General features: G+C 37.5%; 1 protein-coding gene across 2 annotated transcripts in view; it reads right to left on the bottom strand.

Annotated features, from left to right (window-relative positions):
- Nucleotides 1–18,331, bottom strand: part of ADGRA3 (adhesion G protein-coupled receptor A3) — a 180,080-nt gene that overhangs the window by 50,662 nt on the left and 111,087 nt on the right. For both annotated transcript variants that reach the window (XM_003411288.4, XM_010591394.3), the window contains one exon: nucleotides 1,276–1,437. In XM_003411288.4, the coding sequence (XP_003411336.1) occupies nucleotides 1,276–1,437 (162 nt within the window). The remainder of the gene's footprint in view (nucleotides 1–1,275; nucleotides 1,438–18,331) is intronic.

Here is an 18,331-nt window from a genome sequence, read left to right as displayed (position 1 = left end):
GTGTTCGGGTACCCACTATGACCTTTACTGTACTTGGGAGCGCTAAGAAGAATCAAGTAGGTTCAAAGGACGAAAGAAGCTATTTGGGCTGAGTAATAAGCAAGGTTAAAGGACGGGACTTTAAATGGATCTGAATGGCCAGGGAGACCAAGTGTGGGCATAAAAATGGCAAGCTGGCCTAAAGTAAGGTCATGCATTTGAGATGGAAGTCACACTCAACTATGGAGTAAAGACAGTAGCCACACTAGGCCTCCATTTTATTTATTATTCAGGAACAAGATCCTGAGCTTATTTGAGTAAATGGAACAATAAAACATGGTATCATCAGAAAAGGTCCCAGAAATCAATAGAAAAATAGTAACCTTGAATTGCATAAAATCATAGGAGGAAGCAAAGAATATTATATAAAGTCCTACCAAATAATTAGGATTAAAAACATGAATCAGATTAAGACTGCTAAGGAAATTAATAAATTATTTATCACTTTTTTTGGAACAAAAACTAAGCAGTACACCAAGAAATTTAGAGTCGTTCAATTTAGCATAAATAAAATTTCGTTGTTATTGTTAGTTGCCATCAGGTTAATTCTGACTCATGGCAATCTGAAGTATACAGTGTAGAGCTGTGCTCCATAGGGTTTTCAAGGCTGTGACCTTTCGGAAGTACACTGCCAACCCTTACTTCCAAGGCATCTCTGGGTGGGTTTGAACTGACAACCTTTTGGTTAGTACTTGAGTGTATAACGACTTGGTCCACCCAGGGACTTCGAAATTAAATTTAATACTATTAATTTAGTGATTATTAACTAGAACTAACTCATTATCCTAAGAGTGGGATTAAGTGAACATGCCAATGGATTCATGAGGGGCTGGGAGGCATCCCAGGTCCCTTCTGAGACCGAAACCTGAGCAAGCAATCAGGTGCTCTCTCAGCATCCTTCCAGACCCAGAATACAAACTAGGATGAGCCATGGGTATGCACCAGCATGGCGATTCTAGTGTTCTTTTCATTATAGAAGGCATTTCAATGGATGAGTGTTTCAATGGTGAACATCATTCCAATTACATATTAAAAGAATATTTTCCAGTTACCAGGAAAACAGGTTACTCAAAATGAAAATTAACTTTTAAAATGTTTTTAAAAAGGAAATCCTGTGATAATTAGCAGTAATAGAAAATTATCTACCGCATAATGGCAAAAAGACCTATCTCTTTGGAGTTGGAGCTGCTTTCAATGAATTTCTCCCTGAGAATTCTGTTACAATAGTACACTTACTGTTGAATAAACATGAGCACCATTTGCTAGTCGGTATGTTGCGATTCGCTGTAGACACTGAACAATTCTACTGCAGGCTTTGGCTTCCCTCTGTGCCAGCCACAGGACACGCTCATCAGCCAACATGATGTTACTTGCGATGTCAACCATCACATCGCCAAGCTAGCAGGCATGCGGGAGAAAAAAGAAAGATCTTTAAAACCAACATAAGCTGTTTTATATCATCAGGATCCTGATGAGACACTGCGCATTTGATTTTCAGTTTAAATTTTCACAAGAAAACACAATAGACACTTTGTTTCTCATTAAAATGTCTTCAGATTTGAATGCCACATTTGATTATGACCATTTGGTAATATTTAGCTCAAAACAGTGTATTTAAGTAACCACCAAATCACTGGTGAAAAGACCGACACATGGTGCCTCAAACTGAGGAAAAGAAAGCAATTAAATTAATAACAGAGAAAGAAAAGATGTCAGGTCATATAAAATAAAAAGACCTCAACTCAGCCTGGAAATAAAAAATTTCTACCATATATATATATATATTTTAATGTAGGTATAAATATTTACCTCTTTTTGTACAATGATAACTAAAAATTAAATTCTAAGTTTGATTTTAGAAATAAGAAACTTATGGACTGAAGTGTGTCTCCCAAAAGTATGTGTCATAAATCGTAACCCCTATACCTGTGGTTGGAGTCCTGGTGGTGCAGTGGTTAAGAGCTCAGCTACTAACCAAAAGGTCAGCAGTTCAAATACATCGGCCGCTCCTTGGAAACCCTATGGGGCAGTTCTACTCTGTCCTATAGGGCTGCTATATGTTGGAATCAATTCAATGGCAACAGGGTTTTTTTCGGGTTTAAGAGGGGATTACTTTTCCACTTCTTGTATTATTTGTTTCAGATGTTGGGATTCTTTTTACTTGCTCAATTCATAACTCACAGATGTAAAAATATCAGGCAGTGCCAGTGAAATGCCAACTGGCTATTGTTTACTCTGATTTGTATGTCCTACATCAGAGAAATGTGTTTAGCAGTACAGGAATAACTAGAAATACTGGCAGTTAAGACAGTTTTGTATTGGGCAAAATGTTTATGACAGAGAAAGACCTGGAGATCCAAGAATAAATGGTGCCTCCAAGTCCTTACAGCCAACAGAATTGGGTGGCCATAGTCTGGCCACAAAATCCACCCATCTACACAATCTAGGAAACAGGGACAAGCTTTCTTCTGACACTCAGGGGCAGCTGCCAGCCTTCTGCCTTGCTCAACACGTGACCCCCTACTGCAGCCAGATACCTGTGCCTCCTCCAATCACCCCTGCCCATATAGGAGTGTAAGTAAGAGCCGGCACCACAAACTTGGCGACCGACTATCTGGTTACTTGAGCTGAATCCATACAAGAAAATTAAACGGACTCCTGGGCTCACATACCTAATAACAAATCTAACCACCTGGTGACAGGACACTATAGCTTCAAAGACGCCAATAATCAAACTAGCTCACACAAGCAGCGTATTTGGGCATATCAAAAAAAAAAAAAAGGACACAGTAAGCAAACATAAATAAACAGAGTAACTTATTGATCCCTAAGAGACAACAGTCAATATCAAATCACATAAACAGGCAGATAAGGATGGCTTCAGCAAGCTTCCAAAACACAGATTCAAGAAATCTTCCAGAGGAAGAGAACTTCGTGGAATTACCCAAGGTAGAATACCAAAGATTAGTATACAGAACTTTTCAAGAGATCAGGAAGGAGGCCAGGCAAAATGCAGAAAAAGCTAAGGAACACACAGATAAAGCAATAGAAGAACTTAAGAAGATAACAGAAGAGCAAAATAACAAATTTAATAGGCTACAAGAATCCACAGAGAGACAGCAAACAGAAATCCAAAAGATTAACAACAAAATTTGAGAGTTAGACAAGTCAACAGAAAATCACAGGAGCAGAATTGATGCAATTGAAGTCAGAATTTGTGAGATTCAAGATAAAGCACTTGACACCAATTTATCTGACAAAAAAATTAGATAAAAGAATTTAAAAATATGAAGAAACCATAAGAATTATGAGGGACTCTATCAAGATAAATAAGCTATGAGTGATTGGAGTACCAGAACAGGGAGGGTAACAGAAAACACAGAATTGTTGAAGATTTGTTGGCAGAAAACTTCCTTACATGGTAGAAGCTGAGAAGATAGCTATCCAAGATGCTCATCGAACACCACACAAGATAGATCCCAAAAGAAAGTCACCAAGACATATTATAACCAAACTTGCCAAACCAAAGATAGAGAATTTTAAGAACAGCTAGGGATAAACGAAAAGTCATCTGCAAAGGAAAGTCAGTAAGACTAAACACAGACTACTCAGCAGAAACCACGCACGCAAGAAGGCAATGGGATGATATATATAAAGCCTTGAAGGAAAAAAATTGCCAACCAAGAATTACATATCCAGCAATATTTTCTCTTAAATATGATGTCAATATTAGGGCATTTACAGAAAATAAAAGTTTAGGGAATTTGCAAAAACCAAACCAAAATTACACGAGATACTACAGAGAGTCCTCTGGTTAGAAAATCAATTAACATCAGATAACAACCCAAAACTAGAACACAGGACAGGGCAATGAGATACAAACCCAGATAGGGAAGTCACAAAAATAAGTCAAAGCTAAAACACTGAAAATAGGGAAATAAAGATGTCAATATGTAAAAGATGACATTAAAACAAAAAACAGGAACTAAAAAACATTTTATTCATAAAAACATAGTCACAGATCTTTCATATGGAAAAGGAGTCAAGGCAATATAAAGAAATAAAAGATTGGTTTAAACTTAGAAAACTAAGGATAAATATTAAGGTAACCACAAAGGAAACTAACCATCCTACACATCAAAATAAAAAACATGAAAAAGACAAAGATTCAGCAAATATAAACACAATAACAATGAAAAAGATTAAAAGAAAATACATAAAGAAAAATGACTCAGCACAGACAATTCAGGGGAATAAAGAAACTGTCAACAGCACACACACACAAAAAAGACAGCACTAAACTGACACCTATCAATAATCACGCTAAAAGAAAATGGACTAAATGAACCAATAAAGAGACAGAGAGTGGCAGAATGTATTAAAAAAACACACTCCATCTATGTGCTGTCTACAAGAAACACACCATAGACTTAAAGACACACACAAACTCAAACTCAAAGGATGGAAAAAATATATCAAGCAAACAACAATCACAAATGAGCAGGAGTGGCAATATTAATCTCTGACAAAATGGACTGTAAAGTAAAATCCACCACAAGAGATACGAAAGGACACTATATAATTATTAAAGGGTCAATGCACAAGGAGGACATAACCATAACACATATTTATGCACCCAACGATAGGGCTCCAAATACATAAAACAAACTCTAACAGCACTGAAAAGAGAGGTAGATAGCTCCAGAATAATAGTAAGAGACTTCAACATGCCACTTTAAGAGGGCAGAACATTCAGAAAGATGCTCATTAAACACATGCAAGATCTAAATGCTACAATGAACCAACTGACTTGATCTCATAGATATATACAGAGCACTCCATTCAACAGCAGCCAAGTATACTTTCTTTTCCAACACACATTGAACATTCTCTAGAAGAGACCACATAAAGCAAGCCTTAACAGAATCCAAAGCATCAAAATATTACAAAACATCTTTTCTGACCACAAAGCGATAAAAGTAGAAATCAGTAACAAAAAAAGCAAGGAAAAAAAATCAAACACATGGAAACAGAACAACACCTTGCTCAAAAACTATTGGGTGATAGACGAAATTAAGGACGGAATAAAAAAATTCACAGAATAAAATGAGAATGAAACCACATCCTACCAGAGCCTTTGGGATACAGCAAAAGCAGTGCTCAAGTAAATTTATAGTAATAAATGGACAGGTCCAAAAAGAAGGGGTAAAATCAAAACTTTAACCTTACAACTTGAACAAATAGAAAGAGAGCAGCAAAATAACCCTTTGGGCAATAGAAGAAAGCAAATAATAAAAATTAGAGGAGAATTAAATGAAATAGAAAATAGAAAAACAACTGAAAGAGTTAACAAGACCAAAAGCTGGTTCTTTGAAATGATCTACAAAAGCCATAAACCACTGGCCAAACAGACAAAAGAAAAACAGAAGAGGAAGCAAATAACTTGAGTAAGAAATGAGATCAGCGATATCACAAAAGACCCAACTGAAATTAAAAGAACATAACAGAATACTATGAAAAATTCTACTCTAACAAATTTGAAAACCTAGAAGAAATGGACAAATTTCTAGAAACACACTACCAACCTAAACTAAAACAGAGGTAGAACTAAATAAACCTATAAAAGAAGAGATTGGAAAGGTAATTGAAAAACTCCCAACCAAAAAAAGTCCAGGCCTTAACAGTTTCACTGGAGAATTCTATCAAACTTGCAAAAAAGAGTTAACAGTACTACTACTAAAGGTATTTCAGAGTATAGAAAAGGATGGAATATTCCCAAACTCATTCTATGAAGCCAGCATAACCCTGATACCAAAACCGGGTAAAAACACCACAAAAAAAAAAAAAAAAAAAAAGAAAATTACAGACCAATAACCCTCATGAACATAGACACAAAAATTCTCAACACAATTCTAGCCAACAGAATTCAAAAACATATCAAAAAAATAATTCACCAAAATCAAGTGGGATTCATACCAGGTATGCAGGGATAGTTCAACATTAGAAAACCAATCAATTGAATCCATCACATAAATAAAACAAAAGAACCACATGATCTTACAAATTGGTGCAGGAAAGGCATGTGACAAAATTCACCACACATTCATGATAAAAACTCAGCAAACAGAATAGAAGGAAAATTCCTCAACATAATAAAGGGCATTTATATAAAGCCAACAGCCAGCATCATCATAAATGGAGAAAATCTGAAAGGATTTCCCTTGAGAACAGGAACCAGACAATCCTCTCTTTATCACCATTCTTATGCAACATTGTTCTGGAGGTTCTAGCCAGGGCAATTAGGCTAAAAAATAAAGGACATTCAATTCGGTAAGGAAGAAGTACAAGTATCTCTTTTTGCAGATGATATGATCTTATACACAGAAAACCCCGAAGAATCCTCAAGAGAACAGAAGATTTCAGCAAAGTATCAGGATTCAAGATAAACATAAAAAATCAGTTGGATTCCTCTACACCAAAAAAGAGAACTTCGAAGAGGAAATCACCGAATCAATACCATTTACAACACCCTCAAGAAGATAAAATACTTAGGAATAAATCTAACCAGAGACATAAAAGACCTATACCAAGGAAACTACAAGACACTAGTGCAAAAACCACAGATACCTTCATAATTGGAAAAACATACCTTGTTCATGGATAAGAAGACTCAATACTGTGAAAATCTGGGTAGATCACTATGCTACCCAAAGTGATCTACATATACAATGCAATTCCATCCAAATTCAAATGACATTTTTTAATGAGATGGAGAAACAAATCACCAAATTCATATGGAAAGGAAACAGGCCCAGATAAGTAATGCATTACTGAAGAAGAACAAAGTGGAAGGCCTCAAGCTACCTGATTTTAGAACCTATCATACCACCTATAACAAATGGTGCTGGCATAACTGGATATCCATCTGTAAAACAATGCAAAAAGATCCATACCTCACACCGTGCACAGAAACTAACTCAAAATGGATAGAGACCAAAATATAAAATCTAAAACGATAAAGATCATGGAAGAAAAAATAGCGACAATGCTACCCAAACCAGTGCCGTCGAGTCAATTCCGACTCATAGTGACCCTATAGGACAGAGTAGAATGAGCCCATAGAGTTTCCAAGGAGTTCCTGGCAGATTCGAACTGCCGACCTTTTGGTTAGCGACAATGCTAGGAGCCCTAATATGTGACATAAACAGAATATGAAACACTACTAACAATGCACAAACTCAAGAACAGAAAATAGACAAGTGGGAGCTCCTAAAAATCAAATACTTATGCTCATCAAAAGACTTCATCGACAGAGTAAAAACACAACCTACAGACCGGGAAAAAATTTGTGGCTGCAGCAAATCCAATCAGTGTCTCATCTCTAAAATCTACAAGACGTTGCAAAACATCAACAACAAAAAGACAAATAGCCCAATTAAAAGATGGGCAAAGGCGGAGCCAAGATGACGGAGTAGACAGACGCTTCTGGCGAGCCCTCTTTACAACGAAGACCAGAAAAAACAAGTGAAATGAGTATATTTATGACAAGCTAGGAGCCTTGAACATCAAAAGCAAGCTTGGAAAACAAACTAAGGGGCAGGGGGAGGAAAAGATGGTGCAGAAGTGGAGAGGAGTTACCGGACCTGAATCACAGGGAGCTGTCAGGCACCATTCCCGAAAGCAGCAACGGCAGCAGCAGGCTGGTACTAGCGTTCAGCCACAGCTTCCTCAGGGAGAAGCTGCCAGCCACACAGCCTACTCACACCTCTGGAACCTGAGAATAACAGCGCTCTCAGCAAAAGCTAAGTACTTGCATATATTTTACCACGCACCCCGCACCAAGCCACCTATAGAAGTTGGCTTCCCTGGGCCTGAGAGAGGCCCTGTTGAGTGCCTAGAGCCATCCTCCCAGACTTGGAGAAAGAATAAGTTTGCACTTTGGGGGAAAAGATAATTTGCCAGCTCCACTAACTGAGGAAGCTCAAGACAGAAGCAGCTTCTGTCCAGGCATAAATGGTCCATGTACTTTGAGTACCTTTCCCCTCTGCATGGACCTGTGTGGGCCTATTTCCTGAGAACAGGCCCTTGTTGGCAGAGTCCATCCGTTTCAGCTGTGTGGTGGAGAGGTGGGTGTTTGATGTTTGACATTGCTTTGCCTATTAAACAGGGTCATCACCTACCGACATCAAAGGCCTAAGGGCTGGTAGCTCCACTCAGGTCACCCAGCCACCTGTGACAAGGGACCAAGGATAACTGATACTTCCCAGGCCTTACAACCAAAAACACTGGGTGCTCATGGTCCATCTGCAGAACCCACCCACCTGTACACAACAGGGGACAGTGACACACTTTCCTCAGGGACACGTGGGGGACGAGTCTCAGAGCCCTGTCTTATTCAGAGTGTAACCCCTGCTGCTACCAGATACTGGTACCTACACCAATCACCCCTGCTCCTCTAAGACTGTAGGACAGAGCATGTACCACACACTTGATGATCAGCTACTTGGACACCTGAGCTGAATTCATACAAGAAAAATGAATGGACTCCTGGACTGATTTACCTGATAACAGCTCTAGTCATCTGGGGACAGGATGTCAGAGCTCCAAAGGTGAAAATAATCAAGCTAACTCACTCAGGCAACCCATCTAGGCATATCAAAACAAAACAAAGCAAGAAACTATGACAGAGTAAGCAAACATAAAATAAACTAATACAATAACTTATAGATGGCTGGGAGACAACAGTCAATGTCAAGTAACATAAAGAAACAGACCATGATCGCCTCAACAAAACAAAGGATCCAGGGATCTTCTGGATGAAAGTGCATTCCTGGAATTAACAGAGGCAGAACATAAAAGATTAATGTACAGAACCCTTCAAGACATCAGGAAGGAAATCAGGCAATATGCAGAATGAGCCAAGGAACACACAGATAAAGCAGTTGAAGAAATTAAAAAGATTATTCAGGAACATAATGAAAAACTGAATAAGCTGGAAAAATCCATACACAGACAGCAATCAGAAATTCAGAAGATTAACAATAAAATTACAGAATTAGACAACTCAATACAAAGTCAGAAGAGCAGAATTGAGCAAATGGAAGGCAGAATTTCTGAACTTGAAGATAAAGCACTTGGCACCAATATAATTGAAGAAAAATCAGGTAAGAGAATTTTTAAAAAATGAAGAAAACTTAAGAATCATGTTGGACTCTTATCAAGAAAAATAACCTATAAGTGATTGGACTACCGGAACAGGGAGGGATAACAGAAAATACAGAGAGAATTGTTGAAGACTTGTTGGCAGAAAACTTCCGTGATATCGTGAAAGATGAGAAGATATTTATCCAAGATGCTCATCGAACTCCACATAAAGTAGATGATAAAAGAAAGTCACCAAAACATATTATAATCAAACTTGCCAAAATCAAAGATAAAGAATTTTAAGAGCAGCTAGGGATAAATGAAAAGTCACCTACAAAGGAGAGCCAGTAAGAATAAGCTTGGACTACTCGGTGGAAACCATGCAGGCAAGAAGGCAATGGGATAGCATATAAAAAATTGAAGGAAAAAACTGTCAGCCAAGAATCACATATCCAGCAAAACTGTCTCTCAAATATGAAGGTGAAATTAGGACATTTCCAGAAAAACAGAAGTTTAGGGAATTTGTAAGAACCAAACCAAAACAACAAGAAATACTAACGGGAGTTCTTTGGTTAGAAAATCAATAATATCAGCTATCAAGCCAAGACTAGAACACTGGACAGAGCAATCAGAAGTCAACCCAGACAGGGAAATCACAAAAATAAATCAAGGTTAAAAAGAAACACTCAAAAGAGGGTAACAACGATTTTATTACGTAAAAGAAGACAACATTAAAACAATGAAGAGGGACTATGAAATGTAATCATAGATCTTCCATATGGAGAGGAAAATAAGATGATACAAAGAAATAAAAGTTAGGTTTAAATTTAAAACAAATAGGGGTAAATAATAAGATAACCAGAAAGGAGACAAACGATCCTACACATCAAAATAAAATACAGGAAAAAAATAGAGACTCGGCAGAAACAAAATCAACAACAACAAATATGAGGAAAGGATAATATTTAAAGATAATCTACTTAGCACATAAAATCAAGTGGGAAAAACAAACTGTCAACAACACACAAAAAAAGACATCGAAATAATAGCACTAAATTCATACCCATCCGTAATTATGCTGAATGTAAACAGACTAAATGCACCAATAAAGAGACAGAGAGTGGCAGAATGGATTAAAAAACACGATCCATCTATCTGCTGCCTGTAAGAGACAAACCTTAGACTTAGAGACACAAACAAACTAAAACTGAAAGGATGGAAAAAAATATATCAAACAAACAACAATCAAAAAAGAGCAGGAGTGGCAATATTAATTTCTGACAAAACAGACTTTAAAGTTAAATCCATCATAAAGGATAAAGAAGGACATTATATAATGATTAAAGGGACAATATACCAAGAAGATATAATCATATTAAATATTTATGCACAAAATGACAGGGCTGCAAGATACATAAAACAAACTATCAGCATTGAAAAGTGAGATAGACAGCTCCACAATAATAGTAGAAGACATGAACACATCACTTTCGGTGAAGAGTAGGACATCCAGAAAGCAGCTCAATAAGGACACGGAAGATCTAAATGCCACAATCAACCAACTTGACCTCGTAGACATATACAGAACACTCCACCCGACAGCAACCAAGTATACTTTCTTTTCTAGTGCACATGGAACATTCTCCAGGATAGACCACACATTAGGTCATAAAGCAAGCCTTAGCAGAAACCAAAATACTGAAATATTACAAAGCATCTTCTCTGACCAAAAGGCCATAAAAGTAGAAATCAATAACTGAAAAAGCAGGGAAAAGATATCAAACACTTGGAAACTGAACAAATACCCTGCTCAAAAAAGTACAGAAGACATCTACTTTACGTGGAGTTCGATGAGCATCTTGGATAAATATCTTCTCAGGATGGAATAAAGAAGTTCACAGAATCCAATGAGAATGAAAACACTTCCTATCAGAACCTTTGGGACACGGCGAAAGCAGTGCTCAGAGGTCAATTTATATCAATAAATGCACACATCCAAAAAAAAGAAAGGGCCAAAATCAAAGAATGATTCCTACAACTTGAACAAATAGAGAACAACAAAAGAAACCCTCAGGAACCAGAAGAAAACAAATAATAAAAATTAGAGCAGGACTAAATGAAATAGAAAATAGAAAAACGACTGAAAGAATTAACAAGACCAAAAGCTGGTTCTTTGAAAAAAATCAACAAAATTGATAAACCATTGGCCAAAATGACAAAAGAAAAACAGGAGAGGAAGCAAATAACCTGAATACGAAACGAGATATCATAACAGATCCAACTGAAATTCAAAGAATCATATCAGATTACTATAAAAAATTGTACTCTAACAAATTTGAAAACCTAGAAGAAATGAATTCCTAGAAACACCGATACCTACCTAAACTAACACAAACAGAGGTAGAACTAAATAGATCCATAACAAAAGAAGAGACTGAAAAGGTAATCAAAAAACTCTCAAAAAAAAAAAAAAAAAAAAAGCCCTGGCCCGGATGGCTTCACTGCAGAGTTCTACCAAACTTTCAGAGAAGAGTTAACACTACTACTACTAAAAGTATTTCAGAACATAGAAAAGGATAGAATACTAACAAACTCATTCTATGAAGCCATCATATCCCTGAAACCAAAAGCAGGTAAAGACAAGACAAAAAAAGAAAATTACAGAACTATATTCCTCATGAACTTAGATGCAAAAATCCTCAACAAAATTCTAGCCAATAGAATTCAACAGCATATCAAAAAAATCATTCACCATGGCCAAGCGGGATTCATACCAGGTATGAAGGGATGGTTTAACATCAGAAAACCAATTAATGTAATCCATCACATGAAACAAAAGACAAGAATCACATGATTTTATCAATTGATGCAGAAAAGGCATTTGACAAAGTTCAACACCCATTCATGATAAAAACTCTCAGCAAAATAGGAATAGAAGGAAAATTCCTCAACATAATAAAGGACATTTACACAAAGTCAACAGCCAACATCATTCTAAATGGAGAGAGCCTGAAAGCATTCCCCTTGATACTGGGAACGAGACAAAGATGCCCTTTATCACCACTCTCATGTAACATTGTGCTGGAGGTCCTAGCCAGAGCAATTAGGCTAGATAAAGAAAAAAAGGGTATCCAGATTGGCAAGCAAGAAGTAAAAGTATCACTATTTGTAGATGACATGATCTTATACACAGAAAAACCTAAGGAATCCTCAAGAAAACTACTGAAACTAACAGAAGAGTTCAGCACAGTATCAGGATACAAGATAAACATACAAAAATCAGTTGGATTCCTCTACACCAACAAAAAGAACATCGAAGAGGAAATCACGAAATCAATACCATTTACAGTAGCCCCCAAGAAGATAAAATACTTGGGAATAAATCTTACCAGAGATGTAAAAGACTTTTACAAAGAAAATTACAAAACACTTCTGCAAGAAACCAAAAGAGACCCACATAAGTGGAAAAACATACTTGCTCATAGATAGGAAGAGTTAACATTGTAAAAATGTCTCTTCTACCAAAAGCGATCTACAGATTTAATGCAATTCTGATCAAAATTTCAATGACATTTTTTAATGAGATGGAGAAAAAAATCACCAACTTCTTATGGAAGGGAAAGAGGCCCCGGATAAGTAAAGCATTACTGAAAAAGAGGAACAAAGTGGGAGGCCTTACTCTACCTGATTTTAGAACCTACTATACTGCCACAGTAGTCAAAACAGCCTGGTACTGGTACAACAACAGATACATAGACCAATGGAATAGAATTGAGAGTCCAGGCATAAATCCATCTACATATGAGCAGTTGATATTTGACAAAAGGCTCCACAACAGTTAAATGGGGAAAACCAAAAACAAAAACCAAACCCAGAGCCGTCCAGTCGATTCCGACTCATAGGGACCCTATAGGACAGAATAGTACTGCCCTGTAGAGTTTCCAAGGAGCACCTGGTGGATTCAAACTGCCCACCCTTGGGTTAGCAGCTGTAGCACTTAACCACTACGCAACCAGGGTTTCCCAATGGGGAAAGGATAGTCTTTTTAACAAATGGTACTGGCATAACTGGATATCTATCTGTAAAAACATGAAACAAGACCCATACCTCACTCCATGCACAAAAACGAGCTCAAAATGGATCAAAGACCTAAATGTAAAATCTAAAATGATAAAGATCATGGAAGAAAAAGTAGGGACAACATCTGGAGCCCTAATACATGGCATAAACAGTATACAAAACATTACTAAGAAGGCAGAAGAAAAACTAGATAACTAGGAGCTCCTAACACCTATTCTCCTCCAAAGACTTCACCAAAAAACTAAAAAGATTACCTACAGACTGGGAAAAAGTTTTTAGCTATGACATTTCTGAACAGCGCCTGATCTCTAAAATCTACATGATACTGCAAAAACTCAACTACAAAAAGACAAATAACGCAATTAAAAAATGGGCAGAAGATATGAACAGACACTTCACTAAAGAAGACATTCAGGTAGCTAACATATACTTGAGGAAATGCTCACCATCATTAGCCATTACAGAAATGCAAATCAAAACTACAATGAGATTTCATCTGACTCCAACAAAGCTGGCATGAATCCAAAAAACACAAAATAATAAATGTTGGAGAGGATGTGGAGAGACTGGAACACTTATACACTGCTGGTGGGAATGTAAAATGGTACAACCACTTTGGAAATCCATCTGGCCCTTCCTTAAAAAGCTAGAAATAGAACTACCATATGATCCAGCAATCCCACTCCTTGGAATACATCCTAGAGAAATAAGAGCCTTTACATAAACAGATATATGCACACTCATGTTTACTGCAGCACTGTTTACAATAGCAAAAAGATGGAAGCAACCAAGGTGACCATCGACGGATGAAAGGATAAATAAATTATGGTATATTCACAAAATGGAATACTACACATCAATAAAGAACAGTGAGGAATCTGTGAAACATTTCATAATGTGGAAGAATCTGGAAGGCATTGTGTTGAGTGAAATTAGTCAGTTGCAAAAGGACAAATATTGTATAAGACCACTATTATAAGAACTTGACAAATAGTTTAAACAGAGAAGAAAATATTCTTTGATGGTTACAAGGTGCGGGGGGAGATGGGTATTCACTAATTAGAGAGTTGATAAGAACTACTTTAGGTGACTGGAAAGATAACACACAATACAGGTGAGGTCAGCACAACTGGAATAAACCAAAAGCAAAGAATTTTCCTAAATAAACTGGATGATTCAGAGGCCAGTGTAGCAGGGCCAGGAGTTTGGGGACCATGGTTTCAGGGGATATCTAAGTTAATTGGCATAATAAAATCTATTAAGAAAACATTCTACATTCCATGTTGGAGAGTGGCATCTGGGGTCTTAAACCCTACCAAGCAGCCATCTAAGATGCATCAATTGGTCTCAACCCACCTGGACCAAAGGAGAATGAAGAACACCAAGGGCACAAGGTAATTACAAGCCCAAAAGACAGAAAGGGCCATGTAAACCAGAGACTACATCAGCCTGAGACCAGGAGAACTAGATGGTACCTGGCTATAACCGATGACTTCTGACAGGGAACACAACAGAGAACCCCTGAGGGTGAAGGAAAACAGTGGGATACAGACCCCAAATTCTCATAAAAAGACCAGACTTAATGGTCTGCCTGAGACTAGAAGGACCCCAGTGGTCACGGACCCCAGTGGTCATGGACCCCAGAACTTCTGTTGGCCCAGGACAGGAACCATTACCAAAGCCAACTCTTTAGACAGGGATTGGACTGGACAATGTGTTGGAAAGGGATGCTGATGAGGAGTGAGCTTCCTGGATCAGTTGGGCACCTGAGACTATGCTGGCATCTCCTGCCTGGAGGGAAGATGAGAAGGTTGAAGGGGTTAGAGGCTGGTGAAATGGACGCGAAAAGAGAGAGGGGAGGGAGGGAGTGGGCTATCTCATTAGAGGAGAGCAACTGGGAATATGTAGCACGGTGTACATAAGTTTTTGTGTGAGAGGCTGACTTGATTCGTGAATTTTCACTTAAAGCACAATAAAAAAAAAAGTAAGAGAAGACAATATGTACTGTACAGAGACTGGGCATTAAAATAATTTCACAATATTAGCTGCATTAGAGTATTACTAAAAATCAATCAATAAATAATAAATCAATAAATAATGGGCAAATGATATGGACACTTCACCAAAGAAAACATTCAGTGGGCTAACAGATACATGAGGAAATGCTCACAGTACCTATCCATTAGAGAAATGGAAATCAAAACTACAATGAGATACCATCTCACCCCATCAAGGCTAGCATTACCGCCCAAAACACAAAATAATAAACGTTGGAGAGGTTGTGGAGAGACTGGAACATTTACACACTGCTGGTGGGAATATAAATGATTCAACCACTTTGGAAATCAATTTGGCACTTCCTTAAAAAGGTAGAAATACAACTACCATATGATCCAGCAATCCCACTCCTTGGAATATATCCCAGGGAAATAAGGATAGATATATGCACACCCATGTTTCTTGCAGCACCGTTCACAATGGCAAAAAAGATAAAAACAACCTAGGTGCCCATCAGCAGATGAATGGATAAACAAATTATGTTATATTCACAGAATAGATTCCTATGCAAGGATGAAGAACAACGATGAATCCAAGAAACATCTCATGACATGGATGAATCTGGAAGGCATTATGCTGAGTGAAATTAGTCACAAAAGGACAGATATTGTATAAGATCCCTATTATAAGAAATCAAGAAAAGGTTTGAACACAGAAGAAAATATTCTTTGATGGTTACAAGGGTGGGGAGGGAAGGAGAGGGTATTCACTAACTAGATAGTAGACAAGAATTATCTTAGGTGAAGGGAATGGCAACATACAATACAGGGAAAGTCAGCACAACTGAACTGAACCAAAAGCTAAGAAGTTTCCTGAATACAACCAAACACTTCGAGGGATAGAGTAGCAGAGCCAGGGGTCTGGGAACCATGGTTTCAGGGGACTTCTAGGTCAACTGGCATAACAAAGTTTATTAAGAAAATGTTCTGCAACCCACTTTGAGGAGCAGCATATCGGGTCTTAAAAGCTAGCGAGCGGCCATTTAAGATGCATCAATTGGTCCCAACCTACCAGGAGCAAAGAAGAATGAAGAACACCAAAGTCACAAGGAAAATATTAGCCCCAGAGACAGAAAGGGCCACATGAATCAGAGATTCCATCAGACTGAGACCAGAACTAGATGGTGCCCGGCTACAACCAATGACCACCCTGACAGGGAACACAACAGAGAGTCACTGAGGGAGCAGGAAAAAAGTGGAGTGCAGAACTCAAATTCAGATAAAAAGACCAGATTTAATGATCTGACTGAGACTGAGGGACCACAGAAGACATGGCCCCTGGACTCTGCTAGCCCAGAACTGAAACCATTCCTGAAGCCAACTCTTCAAAGATTAGACTGGACTATAAGACATAAAATGATACTGTGAAGACAGTGCCTCTTAGCTCAAGTGGACACATGAGACTAAATGGGTACCTCCTGTCCAGAGGCAAGATCAGAAGAAAGAAAAGGACAGGAGCTGGATGAATGGACACAGGAAATACAGGGTGGAAAGGGGGAGTGTGCTGTCACATTATAGGGAGAGCAATTAGGGTCACGTAACAATGCGTGTATAAACCTTTGTATGAGAAACTAACTTGAACTGTAAACTTCCACTTAAAGCATAATTTTTTTAAAAAAAGAAGACACACCTGTGGAATTCCACCAGATCCCAACCCCACAACCATGGGGTAAAGAACTGTAATAAGTACAGTGGGTCAGAACAAGATACTTAACCTCTCAGTACCTCAGTTTCTTTATCTGCAAAATGGGGATGGTAATAATCCTATCTTTACTGAATGTTTTGAGGATTAAGTTCCAATAAGTACAAAGCTCCTGAAACCATGTCTGGGACATGGTAAGCACTGAAAAAATGTAAGCTTTCTTTCTTATCATTATTTTATTGGTCCTTTTTTGACCATTTTAACCCAAGAAAGTAGCCTCTCTTTTTAAGACAACAAAGGGAGGGATGCATTTTTTTTTTTAAGTCTGTGTTTATACATCATCAGGAGCAATGCATTTAGGCCAACTGCCTCTTCCTCCTATTTCACACTAAACCACTTCACAAAGCAACAGTTTAATCAACTATTGAAAAAGTCGTTTTACTGCCTACAATTTGTACTATTACCACAGTGTATCTCAATTACTTCCTTATTTCCAACTGTAACCATCCTTCAGGGAAAGGACAATACTATGTATGCTAACGTTTACTTATATTTACACCTTTACTGACTAATATAATTCAACTAATAGTTGAAATAATTTGGTAACATTTTTGTCTTTTATTCTCACTTAATGTTATTTCAAATGTCTACACAAAAAAAATGAAATAGGGAAAAGAAACGATGTGATAAAAATAGGCTCAATGGCTATCAGAAGAGAAATTCCTATTGGCTGCAAAAACATAAATGATAAAATACTGAATCTACTCTAAATCACTACTGAAATATCTATAGGTGTTTACAGGTAATCACAATTACAGCTAAACTGAAGCTATTTAATATTTTGTAGAGTTTTAAACGAGGACTTTATGAGGATCTGACAAGAGGCCTGATCAGATGCGTCATGTCACGGGATCACCTCTAAGAAAAAAACACTGATTATTATATGATCAGAGATCTACAGCTATGGCCCACTAGATAATACCAACAATAGAATTTAACTTGTGACAATAATTGTAAAGTAATACCTCTAAGAAGATATACAGCTAACAAGAGTGATTGCCTTGGCTGAGAAAAAGTTATTTTTCTCATTATTTCACTCTGAATGGCTAAGGAGAAAAGAGATTTGGTGTCAAAACATTCCCTAGAGCAGGTAATCATAAAATGCTCTATGCTCTGTAGCTTGGTTATGGAAGCCATTCTGAATCTGTCACAGTGGCAAAAAGAACACAATAGAGATAACAATGCATGAAAAATTACATTGGATTAAAAAAGTATTCCTGCAATCTGACACCCAAAGATAGTCTAAAAATCACAGCCAGCATTAGAAAGCATTGTATTACCCCTTGATCTCATTCTCTGAGGGTCACTC

Source organism: Loxodonta africana, chromosome 5, assembly GCF_030014295.1.
Source record: "Loxodonta africana isolate mLoxAfr1 chromosome 5, mLoxAfr1.hap2, whole genome shotgun sequence".
Taxonomy (NCBI): domain Eukaryota; kingdom Metazoa; phylum Chordata; class Mammalia; order Proboscidea; family Elephantidae; genus Loxodonta; species Loxodonta africana.
Note: the sequence above shows the minus strand (reverse complement) of the source record. Positions and strands in the feature narration are given on the sequence as shown.